Source organism: Stegostoma tigrinum, chromosome 4 (assembly GCF_030684315.1).
Source record: "Stegostoma tigrinum isolate sSteTig4 chromosome 4, sSteTig4.hap1, whole genome shotgun sequence".
Taxonomy (NCBI): domain Eukaryota; kingdom Metazoa; phylum Chordata; class Chondrichthyes; order Orectolobiformes; family Stegostomatidae; genus Stegostoma; species Stegostoma tigrinum.
In genome coordinates this window covers 80,206,576-80,231,587 of record NC_081357.1, presented here as the reverse complement: position 1 = coordinate 80,231,587, position 25,012 = coordinate 80,206,576, and the positions used below count along the sequence as shown (strand labels likewise).

The following is a 25,012-nucleotide window of genomic DNA, read 5'->3' as shown; positions in this document are numbered from 1 at the left end:
GCTAACTCTGATTCCTCTTCACGGATACTGCCAGACCTGCTGAGCTTTTCCAGCAACTTTTGTTTTTGTTAGTGGTTAAAAAGTAGGTCCTCAAGATGGTAATATCTAGATTACTCCTGGTGCCATGCACCAGAGAGAGTAGGATTGGGGGTATGCAGCAGATGACTGTGTGGCTAAGGAGATGGTGCAAAGGGCAAGGATTCATATTTTTGAACCTTTTAGACCCCTGGGATCTCGTCTGAGGTAGAAGTGATCTATATGTGAGGGACAGGATGCACTTGAATTGGAAGGAGACCAATACCTTGGTGAGAAGATCTTACTGAGCTTTATCGAATTATGAGGGGCATAGATAAGGTGAATGACACGCACTTCCTGTTGTTGCTACACCTCTGCCAACACCTCCATTTAAGGACCAAACAAACCTTCCACAATAAACAGCGATTCACCTGCACGTCTGTCAATGTGGTCTATTGCACCCGCTGCGGCCTCTTCTACATTAGTGTGACCAAGTGGAGGCTCGGAGACCGTTTTGTAGAGCACCTGCACTGTTTGAAACAAACAACACCTTCCAGTCGCAAATCATTTCAACTCCACACCCCCCACCCCACGTCCTCACTCCCTGGGTGACATGTCCATCCTGGGCTTCTCCAGTGTCACAATGATGCCATCCGCAAACTGGAGGAGCAGCAGCTCATATTCCATCTCGGGAGCCTGCAGCCCAATAGTGTAAATGTGGATTTTAGCCTCATCCCATGACCAACCCTCCCCGCCTCCTGGACCTGACACAACCTGCCCATGTTCTCTCCCACTTATAAACCCTCCCACCTCACTGACCAATCCCCACTAACTACTTGCGCTCAGTATCACCATCCCACCTACCTTCACCAGCCCCAGCCCTCCTCTATTTATTTCTGACCTTTCTGAAGAGAGTCCCAACCTGAATTATCAATTTTTCTGCTCCTCTGATACTACCTGGCCTACTATGTTCCTCCAACTCCACACTACTGTGTTATCTCTGACTCCAGCATCTGCACTTCTTATGTTTCCAAGGCTGATAAATTTAGCTCTTTTTTTCAATGCAAGAGACCTGAGAGGTAAGGCACATGAAGTTAGGGTGTGGTGGAGAACATGGGACTTGCACGTCACAGTATTATAGAAACATGGCTCAGGGAGGGGCAGGACTGGCAACTTACTGTTCCAGGGTATCGATTCTGTACAAGTTATTGAATGGGATACAAGAATGCATGGAGAAGGGTGTTTCTCTTAAGGATGTCATTACAGTTTAAGAATAACATTATGGCATGCTTAGGGAGGATATTCCTAGTACATCCAGTGATTTAAAAGCATGGAAATAAGAAATAGGAAAGGGATGATCACCTTATTGGGTTGTCATCTACATCCCCTAAGAGTTAGCAAGAAGTTGAGAAGCAAATACGTAAGGAGATCTCCAACATCTTTAAGAATAGTAGGGTTGTAATGATAAGGGATTTTAACTTTCCAAACATACCCTAGGACTGCCATAATGTTAAGGGCATGGATGGACAGGAATCTGTTAACAGTGTATAAGAACATTTTCTTATTGAATATATGGATGAACCTTCTAGAAAAGGAGCAATGTTTGATCTTCTCTTGGGAAATACGGCAGGGCAAGTGACTGAGATGCCAGTGGAGGAGCACTTTGGGGCCAGTGATTATCTAAGAATCTTAGAATTCCTAGAGTGTGGAAACAGGTTCATCAGTCCAACACCTCACAGCATCTCACCGAGACCCATCCCCCTATAATCCACCCAATCTACATATCCCTGAATACTACGGGCAATTTAGCAAGGCCAATCCACCTAGCCGACACATCTTTGGATTGTGGGAGGAAACCGGAACACCCAGAGGAAACCCACAAAGACACGAGGCGAACGTGCAAACTCCATAAAGACAGCTGCGCGAGGGTGGAATTGAACCTGGGCCCCTGGGTGCTGTGAGGCAGCAGCACTAACCACTGAGCCACCATGCCACCCATAATTCTATTAGCTTTAAAATAGTGAAGGAAAAGGAAAGGTCTGATCTAAAACTAAGTTCTAAATTGGAGGAAGGCCAATTTTGATGGTATTAGGCAAGAACTTTCAAAAGTTGGCTGGGTACAGATATTTGTAGGTAAAAGGGCGGCTAGAAAGTGGGAAACCTTCAAAAATGAGTTAACGAAAATCCAGAGACAGTATGTTCCTGTTAGCGTGAAGAGTAAGGTTGGTAGGTGTCAAGAATGCTGGATGAGTAGGTAAAAACTGATTAGGGATGGTCAACATTGCTTTATGTGAGGGAAAACATGTCTCACTAACTTGATCATGTTTTTTGAAGAGGTGATAAAGAAGACTGAAGGGCAAAGAGTGGTAGACTCACTTTGTGGACTTCGATAAGGCGTTCAACAAGATTCCACGTGATAGACTGGTTAGCAGGGTTAGATGGAATACAAAGAAGCTAGCAAATTGGATACAAAATTGGCTTAAAGTTAGGAGACAGAGGGTGGTGGTAGAGGATTGATTTGGGACTGCGATAGGATTAGGTTTGTGACCAACAGTATGCCATAAAACAATCTGTTCTGCTTTTCATCATTTATATAAATAATTTGGACATGAATACAGGAGATATGGTAAGTTTGCAGATGACTCCAAAAATTGGTGATGCAGTGGACAGCCAAGAAGGTTTACCTCAGAGTATAGCAGGATCTTGATCAATTGGACTAATGGGCTGAGGAGTGGCAGATGGAGTTTAACTTTAGATAAATGTGAGGTATTGCATTTTGGTAAAGCAAACCAGGGCAGGGCTTATGCAGTTAATGGTAGAGACCTGGGGAAAGTTGCTGAACAAAGACCTGGGGGCACAGGTGCATAGTGCTTTGAAAGTGGGGTCGCAATTAAAAAAAAAAGTGATGAAGCAGCTGTTTGGCATTCTTGCATTCACTGGTCATAACATGGAGTTTAGGAGTTGGGATATCATGTTGCGGCTGTACTGGAAATTTGTAAGGCAACTTTTGGAATACTGTGTACATTTCTGGTCTCCTTCCTGTCGGAAAGATGTCATTAAACGTGAACAAGTTCAGAAAAGATTTACAAGATGTTGTCAAGATTGGACGGTTTGAGCTAAAGGGTAAGGTTGAATAGAGGTTTATAAAATCATGAGGGGCATGGATAAGGTGAGTAGCCAAGTTCTCGATCCTAGGGTAGGGCAGTCCAAAACTAGAAGGCATAGGTTTACCATGAGAGGTCAAAAATTTAAAAGGGACCCAAAGGGTAACCTTTTCACACAAAGGGTGATCTGTGTATGGAACAAGGCTGCCAGAAGAGGTGGTGGTGGAGAGTACTATTACAAAATTTAAAAGACAGCTGGATGGGTACATGAATAGGAAGAGTTTAGAGGAATATGCGCCAAGTGCTAGCAAATGGACCAAGTCAGATTACGACATCTGGTCTCTGCAGTCAAGGACAAGAACAAAGAAAATTACAGCACAGGAACAGGCCATTTGGCCCTCCAAGCCTGTGCCAATCCCGATTCTCTATTTAAACCTGTCACCTATTTTCCGAGGATCTGTATCCCGCTGCTCCCTACCCATTCACGTATCTGTCCAGATACATCTTAAATTACGCTATCGTGCCCGCCTCTACCACCTCCACTGGCAACGCATTCCAGGCACCCACCATCCTCTGCGTAAAGAACTTTACACACACATCTCCCTTAAACTTTTCCCCTCTCACCTTGAAATCATGGCCCCTAGTAATTCAGACCCCTAATCGGGGTGGGGGGGGGGAGAAAGAGTAAAGAGTAAAGTTTCTTGCTATCCACCCTGTCTATACCTCTCATGATTTTGTAGACATCAAATCAGGTCCCCTCTCAACCTCCGTCTTTCTAATGTAAATAATCCTAATCTGCTCAACCTCTCTTCATAGCTAGCGCCCTCCATACCAGGCTACATTCTGGTGAACCTCCTCTGCACCCTCTCCAAAGCTTCCACATCCTTTTGGTAATGTGCGACCAGAACTGTATGCAGTATTCCAAACGTGGTCGAACCAAAGTCTTAGACAACTGTAACATGACCTGCAAACTCTTGTACTCAATACCCCGTCCGATGAATGAGAGCATGCCATATGCCTTCTTGACCACTCTATTGACCTGCGTTGCCATCTTCAGGGTACAATGGACCTGAACACCCAGATCTGTTTATGCATCAATTTTCCCCAGGGCTTGTCCATTCACCATATAGTTCGCTCTTGAATTGGATCATCCAAAATGCATTTGCCTGGATTGCACTCCATCTGCCATTTCTCCTCCCAACTCTATCTTTATTCTGCTGCATTCTCCGACAGTCCCCTCCACTGTCTGCCACTCCACCAATCTTAGTGTCATCTGCAAACTTGCTGATCAGACCATCTATACCTTCCTCCAGATCATTTATGTATATCACAAACAGTGGTCCCAACACAGATCCCTGTCGAACACCACTGGACACAGTTCTCCATTTTGAGAAACTCCCTTCTACTACAACTCTGTCTCCTGTTGCCCAGCCAGTTCTCTATCCATCTAGTTAGTACACCTTGGACCCCATGCGGCTTCACTTTCTCCATGAGCCTACCATGGGGTCAAGTTGGACCAAAGGATCTATTTCTATGCTGTATAATTCCTTGACTCCAGCAATTTCTGAAAGATCACCACCACTGCCTCTACAATCTCCTCAGCTATATCCTTCAGAACCCTGGAGTGTAGTCCATTTGTCCACATTCAGACCTTTCAGCTTCCCCAGCACTTTCTTCTCAGTGATGATCACGAAAATCACCTCTGACCCCTGACCCTCTTGAAAAGTTCTGATATGTTGTTGGTGTCTTCCACTGTGAAAACTGATGCAAAGTACCAATTCAATTCTTCTACCAATTCCTTGTTTCCCGTTTCTAATTTTCCAGCCGTATTTGCTCATGGTCCAATGTACACGCTTGCCTCTCTCTTACAAACACCTTACATAATAAGAGCTAGTTTACCCTTGTATTTCATCTTGTAGCCCCTTATTGTTTTTTATTCAGTTATCCACTGCTGGTTTTAAATGCTTCCCAATCCTCTGGCTTCACGTTAATCTTCACCACTTTGCAGGCTTTTGTGCGATCCTTGATTTCCCTTGTCAGCCATGGTTACATCTTCCTTAGTATGTTGCCTTAGTACGTTTCTTCTTCCTTGGAATGAATTTCTGCTGTGCCTCCCAAAGTATCCCTTGAAAATTGTGCCATCACTCTTGCTCCACCATCTTCCACTACCAGGGCCCCTTTCCAATCATCTCTGGTCAGCTGCTTCCTCTTGTCTTTAAAAGTTACCTTTAGTCAATTGTAACACGTGATTCAACCTTCTCCTTCTCAAACTGCAGGGTGAATTCTATCATGTTATGGTCACTGTCTGCTCAGAGGTGCTTCACTTTAATCTTCAAAATCAAGTCTGCCTCGTGACAAAATTACCAAATCCAGAATTACCTGTTCCCTCGTGGGGTCTTCCACAAGCTTCTCCAAAAAGTCATAAGCATTCCAGAAAATATTTTTCCTGAGATCTGCTATCAACCATAACAGTGAAACTGCAAGAAGGACGAGTGAAGTAAACAAGGCACCAGTAGTACAGGGAGAGATTCAAATGCGCTAAGGAAATTAGAATGTAGTAATGGTGAGGGCACTGTAATTAGGGTGTAGATAATGTCTTCAGCAGCTGTGGGTGAGAGTCCGGAAGGCTCTGTTGCCTCTACTGTTTCAGGGTTAAGGGCGTCTCCTCGGGACAGGAAAGGAAATTAGAGTGGGAAGAAAGGGCTTCAGTTGCTCTTGTCCATGTTGGGACCAATGACACTGATAAGCCTAAAAAGAAGTTTGTTAAAAGATTTTAACCAATTAGCAGCTAAATTGAAAGGTAGAACCGGCAAGGTGGTAATCCTGAAATTACTTCTTGAGCCACAGGCCAATTGAAATTAATAATGTTAAGGCGTTAAACGTGTGGTCTTGGTGGAATGAGTTTCAATTCATGGCACACTAGCACCAGTATGAGGTAGAGAGAGCTGTTCCAATAATCTGTCTGCCTTTGAACAGTAACTATGCTGTAGGGCAGAATTAGTCAGGAAATAACGTAAGCATGTTTAAAAAGGCAGACCATACATTAATCAAAGATTACTTTAATCATCATTAAGTTGATTAAATAAAGTTTGCAGAGGTATCCATGAAGAAGAATTCACTGCGTCCCCCAGACAGTTTCTTAAAAATGTTGCAGATCCAACCAGGAATCAGGCTGATTTGTTTTTTATAATAGATAATGAGGCAGAGTCAAAGAACCCTTCAAAAACAGTAGCTACTGCAGGGTAGAACGTGGCAAAGTTTTAGCACTGAGTGTGATTAGAAATGACTATGCTAAATACAAATAAGAGTAAATACAAAGTAATGAGGATGGTCTCTACTGGACTGCACTGGCCAAAGGGTCGAGGGAAAAATGTTTGTGAACAAGGGCAGACATTAGAGGAAATAGTTCACGACTCCATTGCAAAACCATAGAAATAGGTAAAGGATAACAAAGTGTGGGGCTGGATGAACACAACAGGCCAAGCAGCATCTTAGGAGCACAAAAGCTGACGTTTCAGGCCTAGACCCTTTATCAGAAAAGGGGGATGGGAAGAGGGTGCTGAAATAAATAGAGAGAGAGGGGGAGGTGGACTGAAAACGGATAGTGGAGAAGATAGGTGGAGAGGAGAGTATGAGTGGGGAGATAGGGAGGGGATAGGTCAGTCTGGGGAGGACGGACAGGTCAAAGGGGCAGGATGAGGTTAGTAGGTATATGAGTTGCTCTTCCTGCAATCTACGGGTGGCATCATTATGGCACTGCTGGAGGTCCATGATGGACATGTCGTCTAAGGAACGGGAGGGGGATTTGAAATGGTTTGCGACTGGGAGGTACAGTTGTTTACTGTGAACTGAGCATAGGTGTTCTGCAAAGCGGTCCCCAAGTCTCCGCTTGGTTTCCTCAATGTACAGGAAGGGGGACCGCTTTGCAGAACACCTGCGTTGGGTTCGCAATAAACAACTGCACCTCCCAATCGCGAACCATTTCAACTCCCCCTCCCATTCCTTAGACGGCATGTCAATCATGGGCCTCCTGCAGTGCCACAATGACGCCACCCGTAGATTGCAGGAAGAGCAACTCATATTCCGCTTGGGAACCCTGCAGCCCAATGGTTTCAATGTGGACTTCACCAGCTTCAAAATCTCCCCTCCCCCCACTGCATCCCAAAGCCAGCTCAGCTCGTCCCCGCCTGCCTAACCTGTTCTTCCTCTCATCTATCCCCTCCTCCCACCTCAAGCCGCACCTCAATTTCCTACCTACTAACCTCATCCCGCCCCCTTGACCTGTCCGTCCTCCCCGAACTGACCTATGCCCTCCCTACCTCCCCACCCATGCTCTCCTCTCCACCTATCTACACCTCTATGTATCTTCAATCTGCCTCCCCCTCTCTCCCTATTTATTTCAGAATCCTCTCCCCATCCCCCTTTTCTGATGAAGGGTCTAGGCCTGAAATGTCAGCTTTTGGGCTCCTAAGATGCTGCTTGGCCTGCTGTGTTCATCCAGCCCCACACTTTGTTATCTTGGATTCTCCAGCATCTGCAGTTCCTATTATCTCTGATCAGAAATAGGTACAGGAGTGGGTTTTTGACCCCTGCAGCCTGCTCCTCAATTCATAGGATCAATGGCTGATCTGACATTCCTCACGTCCATTTTCCTGCCCTTTCTCTGTAACCTTTGCATTCATTTATAAAAGCAATGTACAAAACTAGGGACATGAGCTTATACCACAGACTGAAATTGGCAGATAACATACTGTGGCCATCACAGAGATGTGACTACAAAGAGATCAGGCTGGGAACTAAATTTCCAAGGATATGCGTCCTGTCAATACAACAGGTAGATGGGCAGAGAGGGTGCATGGTTAGTAAGAAATTATGTTAAGTCAATAGCAAGAAGCCACATAGGATCAGAAGACGTGGAATGTGTGGGTAGTTAAGGAACGGCAAAGGAGAGACTCTGATGGGAGTTACATATAGGAATCCTAGCAGTAGTCAGGATGTGGGGCTGAAAATGAGAGATAATTTCTGACAAAAACCAGGTCACCGGACTGAAACGTTAACTCTGTTTTCTCCTTCACAAATGCTGCCAGCGGTGCAGAGCTTTTCCAGCAACTTTGTTTTTGTTCATAATTTCTTACATTCCTGCTCTATTACAATAATCGTAGGAAGTTTCAATGTAGAGGTTCACTGGAATAGTCAGGTTTGTACCAAATGCGAAGAAAAGGAATTTGTGTAATGTTTACGGGTTGTTTACTGAGAAAAGGTTCGCAAAAACCTCAACTATTAGACAGTTGTTGGGGACAACGTTAACCGTTTAATCTCAACGTTTCAGGTTGGTGCTCCATGGCCATAAGGAAGCGAAGCACGTGGACGTCCTTAAAACACAGCATTCAAAATATCAGCGTAAATCAATTAGATCAACAGAATAAATCACCATATAAATATTTATAGGAACTTTCTAAAACTAAATTGAGAGCAATCATCTGAGGGAAAAAATGATAATGCGTCACTTGCTCTGTTTTGGTGGCGATCGTTTTCACACGTTAACGTATTCACGTTAGCAACATCTGAAATGTTCCGTAAAAGAAGTGAATTACATATATAAAGCTCAACCTAAACAAAAAGGCATCTTGGAAAGATAAAACGGTATGGGACTCGCCGTAAACCTCACCGACTTCTCCAAAGACGCTGGTACTCGCACCAAAGAGCCTGCCTTTGAAAGAAGAGCCATCTTCCAAGAAAAGCCTCGCCGTTTCCTCTGTTGCAACTTTCCCTGGCATATTACGTGCAGGATGGTCCAGCTATGTCTGTCTGCTGGGGTTACTATCGTAGATTCGTCCTGAGGCCTAACACGTGAGCTCCACACTACAATACAGTTTGGAACAAAAGATTGTGTGCTAGCCTAGGTTCAAAACCACAGCAGCGGAACTTGCTGTGGCTCACTGAACAACACGTATTCCTGCTCGACCCTTAATGAGTCTCAGTAAAAGTCGCAATCCGCCAACAAAGACACATCCTTTCACGAAACCTTCCTATGAAGGAAGTGACGTGCCCACAACGGGCGGTGAAGCCAGAAATGGGACAGGATCAATGCCAGACTGAGTTCAAGACTAGGTGAGAGTTTAATTTTGATAAGTACTGTAGATACTTTAAATACCAGCCAAAGTATGAACAGATGAAATATCTGTCCGAATAGCCAAAAAAACTTGAATAGCTCACAGAACAAATGCGTCGGCCAGTTCCAATTTTTTGTTCTGTACATCCTTTCTAGTACAAACCTGAGGCTTGCTCTTTCATTAGAAGGCAGTCTGCTCAACCTTAATATACTGCATGTGCTAGAATGGCATTATATTAAGGCAGTGTTGCAGGTGGGGTGTCATCTTTTAGAAAGCTGTCAAATTGAAACCCTCTGTGCTTTATATGTGGATGCAAAAGATCATAGAACATTTTAAAAACCGAAAGAACTGCGGATGCTGTAAATCAGGAACAAAAACAGTTCTGACACAGCACATTTTGTCCTGGTCGGTATTTAGCACTTAACTGATCACTGAATTTACATTTGGACATTTGTTTCGTTGTTGTTTGTGGAAGTTTACTTTGTAGAAGTAAATTGCCTGGTTCCCTATAGTATTGACTATTATCTTTCCAAGTACTCAACTGGCCGCAGAAGTGTTTTTGAACATCCTGAGACCAAAACTAAGCATTTTCCTAAAATTGGCTCCAATTAATCAACACAGAAAGCTTGGAAGAGGAACAAGTTGTTACCAAATTAAATTCAATATCTGTAAAAGTACCTTTCACATAGATGTTTAGAGTGCAGAATGGGGCTGTTCAGCCTGTCACATCTGTGCTGGTCAACAAAGATCTGACTACACTAATTCCATTTTCCAGCTCTTGGCCCAGAGCACTGGAGACTACAGCAGTACTAGTGAATATGCAAATGCTACTTAAATGTTACTAAAATCAGAAGGTAATACAATCTCAGGATAATATAGGTTTTAAAAATTTCAATCTTTTGCATCAGGTGAAGGGTTTCAAGATTTGACACCGGGTCTTTAACTTATCTTCCCTTTCAGCTTCCTTAACACCTGCCCATGGATTGACTTGGGCTCCCAGTTATTTTTCTGTATCTCCTGGGGAGGTGTACTCAGTATTGTTTCTACCATATAATCAGTTTTTCACATGATTATGTAAAAAGATCTTCCCTTTTTGTAAGAACAATTAAATCCCTTGATCTTTTTGATGTTAATTGCCAGCTCTGTAGAACTTCAGAATCTCTGGACAGTCTTAAGGTTTTTAGCCATCTCGAAGTGTGAGTCACTCACAAATATGATGCCATCAGCAAAAGCCAGAGCAAAACAGTTAATCTTATCTCCATTAAAAGGCATAAAAATACCAGAATTTACATCCTTGTAAGTGCATACCAGAGGATCCAATGCTATGTTGAACAAGGTTAGAGACAAGGAATCACCTTGCTTAACCCCTCTCTCGACCCTAATTGGATTAGTTTTACAATGGTTTCCTTCTATTGTATTATTAGTACATAAATCTGTAATTAATTGTATAGAAGACTTGCTATAGCAACACTTCGAAGTGCTTTAAATAATCATTTGTTCCCCTCTGAATAGGACATTTGCCAAATCAATAAAAACTGCTGAGAGATCCTTCCTGTTCATTTTAGGTCACTCAAAAATAATCTCCAAGATGATTATGTTTTCATTACAATCGGAGGTAGCTGCCAGGAACCCCTTCTGCCTAAAATTTAAATTCGCCACCTCGCCCAGTATCTTAGTCATGATTTTAGTAAGAAGATGGAGTAAAATAGGTTCAAATATAATTGGCCTGCAATTGGTGATATCTTTGAGCCAGTCCTTGTCCTCAGTTTAGGGATTGAAACTATCCTACTCTTTTTGAGGGAATCTGGTTTCATACCTGATTTAAGCCAAAGAGAGAAGAGTCTGGGGAGCCATGTTGCATCCCTTTCATATAAAGCGTGGGTATCTTTAAGCTTCATGCCATCAGGACCAGGAGGACTCTTCAAATTGATCACATCCATAGCCGTATTAACTTCCCCTTCGTCTACTGGTTGCATCAGATCCATATGCCTCTGGCCAGTATATAATTTGAATTTATTGGCATCAGCTTTATTATTCAGGTTTGATAATTTAGCACTGAATACCCTTTCCAGTTCCTCATTTGATAAGAGACAGTGGGTAATCACAGGGGCTCCCATGATTTGATGGGCAAGCTGTCTTTTATTAGTCTTGCAAAGTAATTGTGCCTCCATGAGCTGAAATTGCTTAGCTGCATGCCATCTTCTTAGGGTGGCATGGTGGCTCAGTGATTAGCACTGGTGCCTCACTGTATGTGGGACCTGAGTTCAATTCCACCCACAGTTGACTGTCTGTGTGGAATTTGCACATTCTCCACTCTAGTTCCTGTCCGCAAGCCCAGAAATTTGCAGATTAGGTGGCTTGGTCATGCTGAATTGCCCATAGTGTGGAGGGATGTGCAGGCTAGGTGGATTAGCTATGGGAGCTACAGGGGTAGGGTGGGGAGGTGGATTTTGATTGGATGCTGTTCAGAGAGTTGGTGGAAACCCGATGGGCCAAATGGCCCAGTTCCATGCCATAGGGATTTTAAAATTCATGCTTCACTGTTCTAACCACTTTTCCTTCTCCCTGTTTGCCTGATCCATTACTTCTTAGTATTCTAGGCAAGACGGCAGCAGAGTGGGATTTTCCAGTCAGGGCTTCTCTACTCCACTTGTTTTTTCCCTTTTTTCTCTTTTGTTTTCTTCCTATCTGCGTTGTTTTGTTTTCAATGACTTGCACTTACCCAGAAGGGAATGAGGAGCTGGTGAGCCCTGGTGGTGAATCCTGGAGCAGAGGGTAGTGAGGGGAAGTAATCCGAGAGTGAAAGCATGAGGAAATAGCATGAAGAGATAGTCCTAGAGCAGAGGCCAATGCAGAGAATTGAGTCTCAGAGTGGAGGCCAGCGCGGGGAAGTAGCCCCGGAGCAGAGGCCAATCAGGGGGTGTGTGTACCTGGGGAAGGCCGGTGAGAACAGCAAGTCCTGGATGGAGACCGACGAGGGGAGGCAGACCCAGAAATACTTACCTTGGACCAGCTGAGAGCTGGCATGGAGCAGACTAGAGGCTTGGAGAGGAGTGGAAATGGTTGTTGGACTGGAGTCTGGCGTGGGCAGTCAGACAACAAGTGGAAACCCTGCACTGAGCTACTGCATTATAATGTTTATTTGTAAGTTCCAAATCTGACTATCCTTTTAAATATGTCTTATACTATGATTCACTGTAATGTAAAAGAACTTTTTTTTTATTCTTCTTTACTTTCCTAAGATTTGTGTCTAGGTGCTTATACCTAAGATGGCATCATAAGCGGTGACACTGTAAAACCTTTCACTGTACTCCTATACTTGAGTACACGTGACAATAAAGGATATTCTAAATTCTTACCATTTCTTGATGTCACATTCTCATTAGTTCGAAGATCTGTCATACTTTGAATGAGCCGTAACCCCATCCTTCTGGGCTGTAGATCCCTTTTTTTAAACTAGTTAGTTCTTCTGCCTGCAACAACTGATTGTCTATATTGCGATGTTTGGGGTTACAAGCAGGAAGTTGATTAATCCTATTAGACTTTTGAGGGATCTCGACTTGATGTAGTATTTCCTCAGCTAACTGTTCCTCGTTAATAGTCTCTAAAGGTACACCAGGGTCCCGAGTAAGGGCTCTAGTTTCTGTTTTTTATAACATCCTCCTTTTATTCGAAATCTGTTAGGGAGTCTTGCTGGTGAGAATACTAAAGATGTTCTTTTTAACAAAAAGAATTCCCCATAAATCACTGATATAACAAGGTGTAGAGCTGGATGAACACAGCAGGCCAGAGCAGTATCAGAGAAGCAGGAAAGCTGATGCTTCAGACCTAGACCCTTCTTCAGAAATGGGGGCATGGAAGGGGGTTCCGAAATAAATAAGGAGAGAGGAGGAGGCGGATAGAAGATGGATAGAGGAGAAGATAGGTGGAGAGGAGACAGACCGGTCAAAGACTCAGGAATGGAACCAGTAAAAGTGAGTGTAGGTGGGAAGGTAGGGAGGAGATAGGTCAGTCCAGGCAGGATGGACAGGTCAAAGGGGCAGGATGAGGTTAGTAGGTAGGAGATGGGGGTGGGGCTTGGGATGGGAGGCGGGGACACATGGGAGGAAGGACAGGTTAGGGAGGCGGGGACAAGTTGTGCTGGTTTTGGGATGTGGTGGGTGGAGGGACGATTTTGAAGTTTGTGAAGCCCACATTGATACCATTGGGCTGCAGGGTTTCCAAGCGGAATATAAGTTGCTGTTCCTGCACCCTTCAGGTAGCATCATTGTGGCACTGCAGGAGGCCCAAATTGGACATGTCCTCTGCAGAATAGGAGGGGGAGTTGAAATGTTTCGTGACTGGGAGGTGCAGTTGTTTAGTGCGAACCGAGCGTAGTTCTTCTGCAAAGTGGTCCCCAAAGGGGTGTGGGGAGGTAGCGTAATAATGTACACAACATTGCCCTCATCCTGATGATGACCTTTGTATACAGCTGAATCAGACTGTGTGTTGATCTTTGGTGTGCAAACACGAAGTGCCACTACGTACTGACTTTCTATCCCTGGTTTAGTAATGGATGGGTAAGCCTCGCTGCCATGGAATGCTCCAAATAGTTGGACTGTTCTGTGCCACCAGTTCTTCATAGAGAAAAATACCTTTGACCACCAGTGTTCCCAGAAGTGGTTAGCATGTAGAATCTTTGAGTCCCTGAGGGAGAAGGAGAGGATGGATCCTCACACAATTCCCTGAGCAGACTGTCAAAGTCATTTTGCAGATTGCCTCAAGGCCAGATCTTTCTAACAAGCATCATGACATTGTCTGATGGTGAGAAAGGCATACCTGTGAGATCCTTTATTTATGTCCAGTCGGTCTGCGCCACCATATGCTGCCCTTAAAGTGGCTGTGGAGGGGTAGTGGGGGGATGACTGTCACACATCTCCTTCTGGAATATGCCTTTGCAAAGGACATCTGGAGAAAGATGCAGTGGTTGGTGTAGAGGTTCGCCTCGAGCAGTTCCATGATGTGGGACTAGATGCTGTATGGTCTGTTCCGCGGGACGCAGACCAAGACAAAAACCAACTACACCTGGAGGACCGTCAGCTTTGTGAAGAATGCTTTTTGGACTTCTGGCACAAGGAGTTGACCCTGACCGAGTGATGCAGACTGTTGCACATTCCACGGTCCAGGACTACATGCTCAGGGATGCACTAAAGCTTGGGCCAGACACCGCCAAGGCACAGTGGGTAAAGGCCACTGTCTGAGGCCTTCCTACTGAAGGTAAATGAGGGTCCTTTCAGTTATCGGACTCACCCAGTGTCTCAAATTTATGTGAATATTAGTACTGTATGTATTGAACAGTTGAATAAGTCAAAATCCAATGTTTTTGTACAAAACCAATACGCATTCGTGACAATGTGTATATACAACGATCTTTTATGAATAAAGTAAAATTTTGAAACAAAGACTTCTGGCAGGGGAGATATCTTGATCCTAGGTCTGAGCTAAGAACTTCTGTTACTGGAAGATCTTGAGATTGTTGCAGGATTGTGTGCAGAACCTAGAACATCAATGGTTAAACTGAGCTGAATTTGTTGGATTTTTATGCTGGTTTCGGCCCAACACCGATTAAGTGACTGACCAGACAACCAGAGCCATGGCCTCTGCTGGTGCCAGGAAGTCCTCGATACAGCAAGGGTAACTGTAAAGAAGGTGGAGGAAGGATTGTCGGTCAACCCGACTTTCTTCATGAGGAGAGTCCTCCTGGATTGCTGTGGGTTCCTAGCTGCAGATATTTTCCAGGGGCAGGTTCAAATTGACCTTCGGGAGTGTGAAGTAATATGAGGGTCTCCAGAAGGTATTCAAGGAGGAAGGAGGTGAGGGTCCCCTCTCCCTGCACAGAGAAGCTGTATTGTGGTAATCCATTGGTACAACCCCACATCCTGACAGCAGATGTCTAAACCTTCCTGTGAAGGTATGTGCAGCTTGAAGGAGACAACACCGATATAAGTGGGTGCCTTTGGAATCTGGACTAGCAAGTGGCAGGTCAGGATGACCTTGAAGATGAACACCAGTGGGAACATCCTCTATTCCCTGTCCAGCTGTGCGTTCGGAGGGAGCTGAGGCTACCTGACGTATGCAGGGCACCCCAGAGCGTCCCGAACCTGTGGGAAGTCAGGGCATAGAGCAGCGAACTGCAAAGTCACCCTCTGCAGGAACTATAGCAGGAGGGCCACCTGAGTAAGGACTGCAAGGAGTTCAAGAGCTGCAACTTGTTGGGGGAAGGAGGCCAAATATTCAAGGCCTGCCCAAGATTGGGTTGGGGTTCAGTTATGCTCAGATGACTGGAAGTGGCAGTGCAAACCATGGACCCTCAAAGGTCAGTAAGGTGCTACCTCCCAGCAAGAAAACTGATACGAGGAGCAGCCGGAAGGAGGGACAGGCTGGAGCGGAGGAAAAGGTAGCCAGCATGGATGCACAGCAACAAACCCAACATCGACTTGAACAAACAGAGTCAATGGAGGAGGAGGACACCAAGGGGCAGGGGAGTGGATGTCAGTGAGAAACAAACAGAAAAGGAAAACACATCCAGCCATCAAAGCCCTGCAGCAAAACGGAAGGAGCATGTTGGCGACACCAGTAGCTCCTCTGATGATGAAGATGTGCAGTGAGATGACTATCAACAAAAAAATGAGACTGAGCACCACTCGGAAGAAGGAAAGGAGCATTCTCCATCCACCCCTCCCCCACCTAACTGGAAAGGCCAGACTTCCCGAGGAGCCCAGTGAAGCCCAGCTTCCAGCCATTGGGAGCCACAGGGTACTCTCCGCACACAGATCTGGGCAACTGGAGGTAGCACTGCTCTGATAGTCCCTCTGTCAGTCTCAGCACTGGACTCTTCTGGCTTCGTTCTTGCATCAGAATGGGGCAGACCCTCTAGGGAACAACAGGACAGCTACCTCTGTGCAGAAAGTGTCCAACAGTTTGCCCACAACATGGGGGTGCAAGGAGTCTCCCAGTGACAAGACCGTGGTTGAATAAACGTTGGATAATTCTATCAACTTTTAAAATAGGTATTAAAATTACAAGCATTAACAGGCATAGCGTTAAATGTATTTCTGGGTATTCTGCAACAAGGAAGCAACTAAGCCATCTCTGAAGTCATGGAGGTAGTGGGCAGGTGCCCCCTCATAGCAGATGTTACATACCCACCCCCACCCCGGGACTAATCAGCGTTACACCCCAGAGGGTAATAACTAAGCCACTGGCTGTTCTGCAGCAGCTCCCACATCTGCTGGCACGTCCAGGCTGATCATTCTTCAACTGCATTGTTGATGCTGATGGACAATCTGGAGGTGCTGACACTGGACTGGACTCCATGTCCTGATTCCTGATGGAAACAGTTAAAGTTGCCAAGCTGCATGCTGCTTCCAGCACCCCTGCAGACAGAGCGCAACATACATACTCCTGGTCACAGACAGACAGCTTTGTTCACTCAAGAACAGATTTTCTGTTAATGTCCACTTGTTCTTGGTCAAATTCATTGACATCAAGCTAGTATTCTTTTCTGACCACTGCCTTCTGCTGGCTGACTACAGGACAACTAGTAGGCTGACAAGTGGAAGCTGAATATGAAATTATTGAATCCAGAAAACATCGAAAAGTTGGTAAACCATGAAGCCCCTTGATGAAACACCAGTGGACTGATGGAAAACAAAAGGAAGATCAAGAGTCCTTCATCATCAAAGTGTTCACAAGGCGAGAGGGAAGCAAGTAGAACTGTCCAAACTCCAGAAAAGCATCTAGAACCTACTCTTGCTACCAATGATGGAGGTCAATGTCATGGAGCATCTCTAGAAGATGAGGAGCCAGCCAGTCTCACTCTTTGCCTCAGAGGCTTCCAACAGAACCTTCCAGTCCAGGGTCCAAACCATGGAGTGATTTGAGACATGATCTGGTTTCTTCCAGAAGGCTCACAAAGAGATCAAACGTTAAGAAAAAGAATACAGTTCATGGCAGGACCCTGAACAGCATTGATGTACAGCAGGATCTTGGGTTCAAGTCCATTGCTCCCTGAAGGTGGCCACGCACATAAATAAGGTGATAAAGAAGGTGTGTGGCAAGCTTGTCTTTATTGGTCAGAGAATTGAGTTACAGAGTCAGGATGTCATGTTTCAGCTTTATAAGACTTTGGCTAGGCCAGACTTAGAGTTGTGTGTTCAGTTCTGGTCATCACATTACAGGAAGTATGTGGAGGCTTTGGAAAGGGCACAGAGGACGTTAACCCTGATGCTGTCTGGATTAGAGGCTGTGAGCTATAAGGAGATACTAGAAAAACTCAAGTTGTTTTCTCTACAGTGGTGGATGATGAGGGAAGCCTTGCTGGAATTCTGTAAAATTATGAGATGCAGATGATCAGAATCTTTTTTTCCGAGTTGGAATGTCTGACACTATGGGTCATGCATTTAAGGTGAGTGGGGGCAAGTTGAAATGAGATATGAGGGGTAAATCTTTTACATAAAATGTAGCAGGAGTCAGGAATGGGCTGCCGGGTGGTGGTGGAGGCAGATATGATTGAGGCATTTGAGGGACTTTTAGATAAGCACATGAATATGCAAAGAATAGAGGGATATGGACCAAGGGCAGGCAGAAAAGATTAGTTTAATCTGGTGTCATGTTTGCCACAACATTGTAGGCCTATGGACCTGCTCCTGTGTTGTACATTTCTATGTTCTATTATGGAAGACTAGAGTTTTAATTATATCATTAGATTACACGGAGTGTGCTACCCCATTGGATTGTTCAATACATGGTTTGTCATCTTCTATAAAAACTACTGGACCCTCTCGCTTGCATCTTGGTACCAGGTTTAGTTACGAATTATATAATTTTCTCATGGATCTCAAGTTTTTCTCATCACTTTGATTTGAGGTAGAAACTGTACCAATGTCACGTGACTAACTATATGTTGTGTAGTTACAACATGTTTTGCAGGTCACCACCACCAATGAACCAAAGGATGGTCATTTGTCGGTGTCACTGCTTAGCTGGACTAATGTAGGCTTATGGGACTTCCGTCTTCTTACTAATATTTTTGGGGGTGACACTACACAAATGCAGTGTCGTGATTCACGTGGATCAAACAGCTCTCTCACAGTTTTTCTGAGGTTGATTAGCCAACTAATAGTCAAAACTATTGCTGTTTCCAGTGGGAGCCAATGAGGAGGTTCAATTTATTGTTGCAATAGACAAAAATGCATGAAACTATCGTAGTGGTAACTTTTTATAGACTTACAGAATCTACAGTATGGAAACAAGTCCACACCGATCGCTGGAGCATCCCACCCAGACCCATCTCCTTATAACCCACCTAAGCCGCATATCCCTGAGCACTACAGGCAATTTAGCATGGTCAATCCACCTAACCTGCACATCTTTGGACTGTAGGAGGAAACCAGAGTACCCAGAGGAAACCCACACAGACAGTTGCCCAAGGGTGGAATTGAACCTGGAACCCTGGTGCTGTGATGTAGTAATGCTAACCACTGAGCCACCATGCGAAAACCTCCCAGGGAAGACCCATCCCCCAACAAATAGAGTCATTGTTACCTTGTGATGGAGATCCGTGGATGTGCACACTAAGGTACCTTTGATCTTTATTGCTTTTCATGGTCCTACATTCCAAGTGTCATCCCTTGCCTTATAGCCTCCCGTCAATTCTTTTATTCTGCTTTGGATTCCATTTACCATTACCCTGCTTGTCTGACCATTCTGTTGTATCCTCCTACAGTTTACTGCTACCTTCCTTACCATTTACCATCCTTTCAATTTTAATGTCATTTGCAGACTTCTTGATCATACCTCCTAATTCAGTTGCAGAGCATTAATGTAGACCACAAACAGCAAGGAAGCCAGTACCAAGCCCTGCAGAACCTATTAGGAACAGGCTCTCAGTCATCATACATTCCGCTCTCAATACCCTCTGCTTCTAGTCTATCAGTCAACCTCGGATCCAGTGTGCCAGTTTGCCTTGGATCCCATAGGCTCTTACTTTCTTAGCCAATCTGTGACGAGGGGACCTTACCAAAATCCTTGCTAAATTTGTGAAGACCACATCAAATGCATAAACCTTATCAACACTCCTGGTTGCTTCCTCAAAAAATTTTATCAAATTTGCCAAACACAAGAGGATGCAGACAGAAGATACAGAAGCTTGAACACTTGCACCAACAGCTTCAAGAACAGCTTCTTCCCTTCCCTTATTAGATTGATGAATAGATTCTCTAACTTCAAATAATGATCTTGCTAATGTTGATCTTGATTTGTGCACCTCCTGTACAGTGTAATCCGAATGCCTCACTGTTGAAGCACTCAATGATCTCTCTGTCCTTGTTTGCTATGATCTGCCTGTACTGCTCGCCAAACAAAGGTTTTCACTGTACTTAGGTACACGTGACTACAACGAATCAAACCAAATCAAACATCCTTTAAAAATACATGCTGATGAACCCTGTTTAATCAGTGTATCTCCAAATGCAGGCATATGCTGTCTGTCAGAATTCTTTCTGATAAATTCCCCACCACTAAAGTTAGATTGTTTGTCCTGACATTTGCTGGTCTATCACTTTCCCCTTTTCTTAATAATGGGACAATGTTAGCAGTTTCCAGTTCTCTGGCACCTCACCAATGACCAAATAGGGTTTGAAAATTACTGCCATGGCCTCTTGATATCATCTCCCTTGCTTCTGTCAACAGCCTGGAATGCATCTTATCTGGGCCAGCAGATTTATCCACTTTTATGATTACTAATCCTGCTAATACCTCCTCACTATGTTAATTTCTTTTAATATTTCACTGCCCATCCGATTATCTATACCAGTATTGGTCATTTCCATTGTGAAGACTACAGCAAAGTATTCATTTAAGACTGTGCCCTTGTATTCTGGGTTCTCTCACAGATTACCTCTACACAGGCCTTAATCTCTCCTTAGTTAAACTCATGCTTTTCATATATTTAAAAAACCCATTACTTTATTATACTTTATTATACAAATCAATTATTTCTCATGCACTCTCCTTGCTTAGCTAATTTCCTTTCTATGTTCTCTCTGCACTTTTTATTCTCCTGTAGTACCACTGCTCTATCAAATGCTCCGGAACTGCATCATCTTTTTTTCTTAACCCTAATCTTTATGACTATTGACACCCAAGATTCTCCAGTCTTGGTCCCACTCTGTTTTACACTTAAGAGACATAGAGCCATAAAGCTTTACAGCATGGAAACAGACCCTTCAGTCCAACACATCAATGCCAAACAGATATCCTAAATTAATCTAGTCCCGTTTGCCAGCATTTGGCCCACATCCCTCTAAATCCTCCTATTCATTTACCCATCTAGATGCTTTTTAAATGTTGTAATTATACTGCTTCCCCAGCAGCTCCATCCGTACACGCTCCACCTTCAGTATGAAAAGATTGCTCCTTCGATCCCTTTTAAATCTTTCCATTCTCACATTAAACCTACGTCCTCTAGTTCTGGTCTACCCCCAACATGGGGAACAGAACTTGGCTATTCCCCCTGCCCATGCCTGTTATGATCTAATAAACCTCCAGATCATCCCTCAACCTCTGACACTCCAGGAAAAATAACCTAAGACTGTTGGGCCTCTCCCTATAGCTCAAACCCTCCAACCCTGGCAACATCCTGGTATACCTTTTCTGAACCCTTTGAAGTTTCACAACATCTTCCATATGGCGGGAAGACCAGAATTGAAAGCAATATTCCAAAAGTGGCCTTACCAATGTCCTGGACAGCCACAACATGACCTGCCTACTCCTATACTCATTGCACTGTGCAATAAAGACAAGCATAACAAACACTTTCTTCACTATCTTGTCAAACTGCAACTCCACTTTCTTTCCTCCTTGAATGCCTCCCACCACATTGATACAATTTTAACTGGAAGTAGCTGTTCCCTGCCTGATTGTGAGTTAGCAAAATTGGCCTTTCCCAATTTATAATTTTAATTGCAAACCCATCCTTATCCTTTTACATTTCTGTACCAAATATAACTTGAGTTATGGTCATGATCTCGAAAATGCACCCCTACTTATTTGCTTTCCATGCAAATTTGCTCTGATTTCTAAATATTAGGTCCAGAAAGGTCCTTCCTTATTGGGCTTTCAATGTGCTGGCTAGAAAGGTTCTCCTGAATTCAATTTAAGAACTTTGTTCCCTCCCTACCTTGCAAACTAAAACTATCTCCGTTGAAACTGCCTTATTATTCTTATACGTCTGTGAAATTTGATTACATACTTGATCCTATCTCTCCCTGACCGTTTGATGCCAATGGTCCTCTCTATCTCCCCTGAATACCCTAAATATAGAAATATTTATATCAAGCTGCCAATCCTGCCTATCTTTCAGCTGATGTCATTGTTGTAGCTATGAGATCATGCTCCCATGTCCCTATCTATGCCCACACCTCATTTGTCTTATTCCTTGCATTAAAATATATTCCATATAGCCTTATTAATCTTACCGCCCTCTTATCTAATTTATGTTTCCTCAGTCTTCTAGGCTTACTTAGATCATATATCTATTAATTCTATAATAGCTTCTGGCCCCTATAAACTACTTGTCAGGATCCCATTCCCCCACCTAATTAGTTTTAAATCCACCCCAACTGCATTAGTAAACCTTCCTATGAGGATGTTGGTTCCATTTCTGTTCAGATGAAACCCATCCAATTTGTATACTTCCCTGTTCTCCCAGTTACAATCCCCAAGTGTCTCAGGAACCTAAAGCCTTCCCTGCAGCACCCTATCCTAGCCACACATTTATCTCCTGTATTCTTCTATATCTTTGCTCAGTACTTCATCAGGAGCAATCTTGCAATCACGACACTTGAAGTTTTTCGTTTCAATTTCCCACCTAGCAGCTTAAGCCCTGCTTGCAATATCTTATTTATCTTTCTTCCCGTATTATTGGTCTCAGCATGGACCACAACTGCTGATTGTTAGCCCTCCCCCACCGGAATGCCTTGCAGTTGTTCTCTGACATCCTTGATCCTGGCCCTGGGGTGCAACATCTTGGCCTATGGTCTCAAAAGCACCAGTCTACTCTTCTCACTAATCAATCATCTGCTACTATTACACTTCTGCATTTCTTCCTCCAGTCCTTGAGCAGCTGTATGATTGTTCACTATGTGACTCTATGACTCTAGCTTAACCACCCTTAACCCTTGCTAGCCTATGTGAGGAGCTCCCAATCTCATTATTTTCCAAGGGTAAGAATTGGTTTGCAAGTGAATTGGACTTCAGGGATTCTCTCACTATCTGGCTCGTTCCTTTCTTCTATCTGATAAACACCCATTACCTCTCTGTACCAATATTCTTAAAATGCAGAGTGACTGTGTCCTGAAACATGCTATCCACAAACCTCACAGTCTGTTGAATGCGCTGTGGAGCTGACAGCTGGCACTGAAACACCAAACCACAGAGCTTGGGTTGTTCCAACCAGAGGCACTCCTGCACCCAAGGTCATCCAGACTGAAGGAGTGCTTAGGATTTCCCACATAGAGCGGGATGTGCAAATCACAGGCCTGAGCTCCCAGACATAACTTCACTAAATAGAACATAGAAATGTACAGCACAAGAACAGGCCCTTCTGTGCACATTGTGCGGAAGATGATGCCAAATTAAACTAATCACTTCTGCCTGTCCTTGGCCTGTATCCCTCCATTCTTTGCATATTCATGTGTTTATCTAAAAGTCTCTTAAATGTCCTATCAAACCTGCCTCCACCACCACCCCTTGCACTGCATTCCAGATTCCTACCACTCTCTGTGTAAGAAAACCTACCCCTCTTGTCCACTTTGAATGTATGCCCCCTTGTGTCAGACATTTCAACTTTTGGGGGAAAAAATTTCTGATCATCGTCCCTATGTATGCATCTCATAATTTTATAAACTTCTATCAAGTCTCCACTACTCTAGAGAAAACTAAGTTTTTCCAGCATCTCCTTATAGCTTATACCTTCTAATCCAGGCACCATCCTGGTAAACTTCTTCTGCACCCTTTCCAAAGCGCTCACATCCTTCTTGAAATGTGGTGACCAGAGCTGAATACAATATTCTTTTGGCTAACCAAAGACTTATAAAACTGCAATATGACATCCTGATTGTTGTACTTGTAGGGATGTGCTGTACCTGGTTACGTAAGGTGACCGTGCCTGCTTACAAGATGGCAGACAGAAGCTAAGCAAAACTAAGCAGCCTGCTCTCACAGTGAAATACAAGTTCAGTAAAGATAACGCTGTACATTCCCATCCAAAACAGTTCTTATAAAAGGATATCTTAGGACAGATAGTTGTCTCTTTGAAGCTACCAGTAATATTAAATATTTTTTAGCTAAAAATGCTCTATTCGTAGAAGTTGGTTTCAATACATAACCAGAATATAAGACAAACCTTAAAAAGCATGAATGGAATATGGACCCTTACTCTGAGAGAAACCTTATTCTTCTTTGTATCTGAAGCCCCACTCAAGTCTGCTGTGAGTCTGTCTGCATGTTTACAAGTACCCTCACCTTGCCTACTCCTTACATTGACGCGACTGCCTATCACGGGATCCCCACCTCATCCCTCCACTACACTGTTAAGTAATAAATCAAATGTGCTAATTGGTCAACAAATAATTCTGTTTATTTACCAGAAAGCTGAAAGGTTTCTTCAGCCAAAGGAGGTTAATCTATGGAACTCATTACCGCAGAGGTCTGTGAAGGCCAGGTCATCGAGTGTTTTTAAGACAGAGATAGATAGGTTCGTGATTTTTTGACAGGATCATTGGTTGTGGGTAAAAGGCAGGAGAATGGGTTTGAGAAACGTATCAACCGTGATCAAATGTTGGCAGACCTAATTGATCGGATAGCCTAATTCTGCCCCATGACCTGTGGTCTTATGGTCTAATTCAAATCCATCAACTCATAATTCATAATTTTCCCCTTTACTAACATTTCTCTGATTCCTATCTCAGCTCAAAGGGATCTTCAGAGTCCAATAAATGATGTCATCAATCGGACTAAGTAGCCAGTCACAATGGAGAATGATCACAGAGAGCAAAGCGGTCAGCAAAAACTATTGAGCCTTTACCTGTCAACATTTCACTTGCAGCGAAATTGTGATTGAGTACGCATGAAATTACGTTAAAAGGTGAAATTTCATTAGCAGTCTTTACCAAATATAGTTTTTATTCTTTTAAAGCCTTGACTTTTTATTCATAATAAGAAAATTAACATTCCACAATGAAATAAAATTTTCAAATGACAGTTTATTCAGTAATAATTATGAACTTAATACACTGTTAAAACCCTAATTTATACCTCATCCAAAACAGCATAAATTTTCAAGGATTTTTTGGGATCAGTGGCATATAAGTAGAAGTTGACATCAACTAAAATAATTTCAAAAGATTTCCAGCTTCTGGGACCTCAACAGTTCACCCTGTACAGCAGCAGGAAGTTGGTGACAGCAGTTTCTGGATTTACACTTTCAATGGCATACCTGTTAAAGTTCTAGATTCATGGATAAAATGACAGTGAACTCAGAGAGGTGACTCATCATTATAGCTGCAAAATTCAGGTTGTTATGTTACACCCTTAAGTTACCAATTTTAATATCTGTTGTGAGTTTAACGAATAATTAATGTGCAAACCCAGAAAGTTCCCAGAAGTAAACAAGAGGTTAATGCAAAATAAACCAATAAGGTCAACATGCAAAACCAAAGGCAAAATCATGTAAACTAA

The 25,012-nt window shown here is 43.6% G+C and overlaps 1 protein-coding gene and 1 long non-coding RNA gene across 5 annotated transcripts in view; one reads left to right on the top strand and one right to left on the bottom strand.

Annotated features, from left to right (window-relative positions):
- Window positions 1–9,145, bottom strand: part of cad (carbamoyl-phosphate synthetase 2, aspartate transcarbamylase, and dihydroorotase) — a 137,574-nt gene extending 128,429 nt beyond the window's left edge. For all 4 annotated transcript variants that reach the window (XM_059645463.1, XM_059645464.1, XM_059645465.1 and 1 more), the window contains exon 1: window positions 8,788–9,145. In XM_059645463.1, the coding sequence (XP_059501446.1) occupies window positions 8,788–8,896 (109 nt within the window). In that variant the 5' untranslated portion in view covers window positions 8,897–9,145. The remainder of the gene's footprint in view (window positions 1–8,787) is intronic.
- Window positions 8,832–24,393, top strand: LOC132209549 (uncharacterized). The gene is made up of 3 exons (XR_009445693.1): window positions 8,832–9,230; window positions 18,656–18,851; window positions 24,244–24,393. It is a non-coding gene; the product is annotated as an uncharacterized LOC132209549 (long non-coding RNA).
- Window positions 24,394–25,012: the final 619 nt, after the last annotated feature.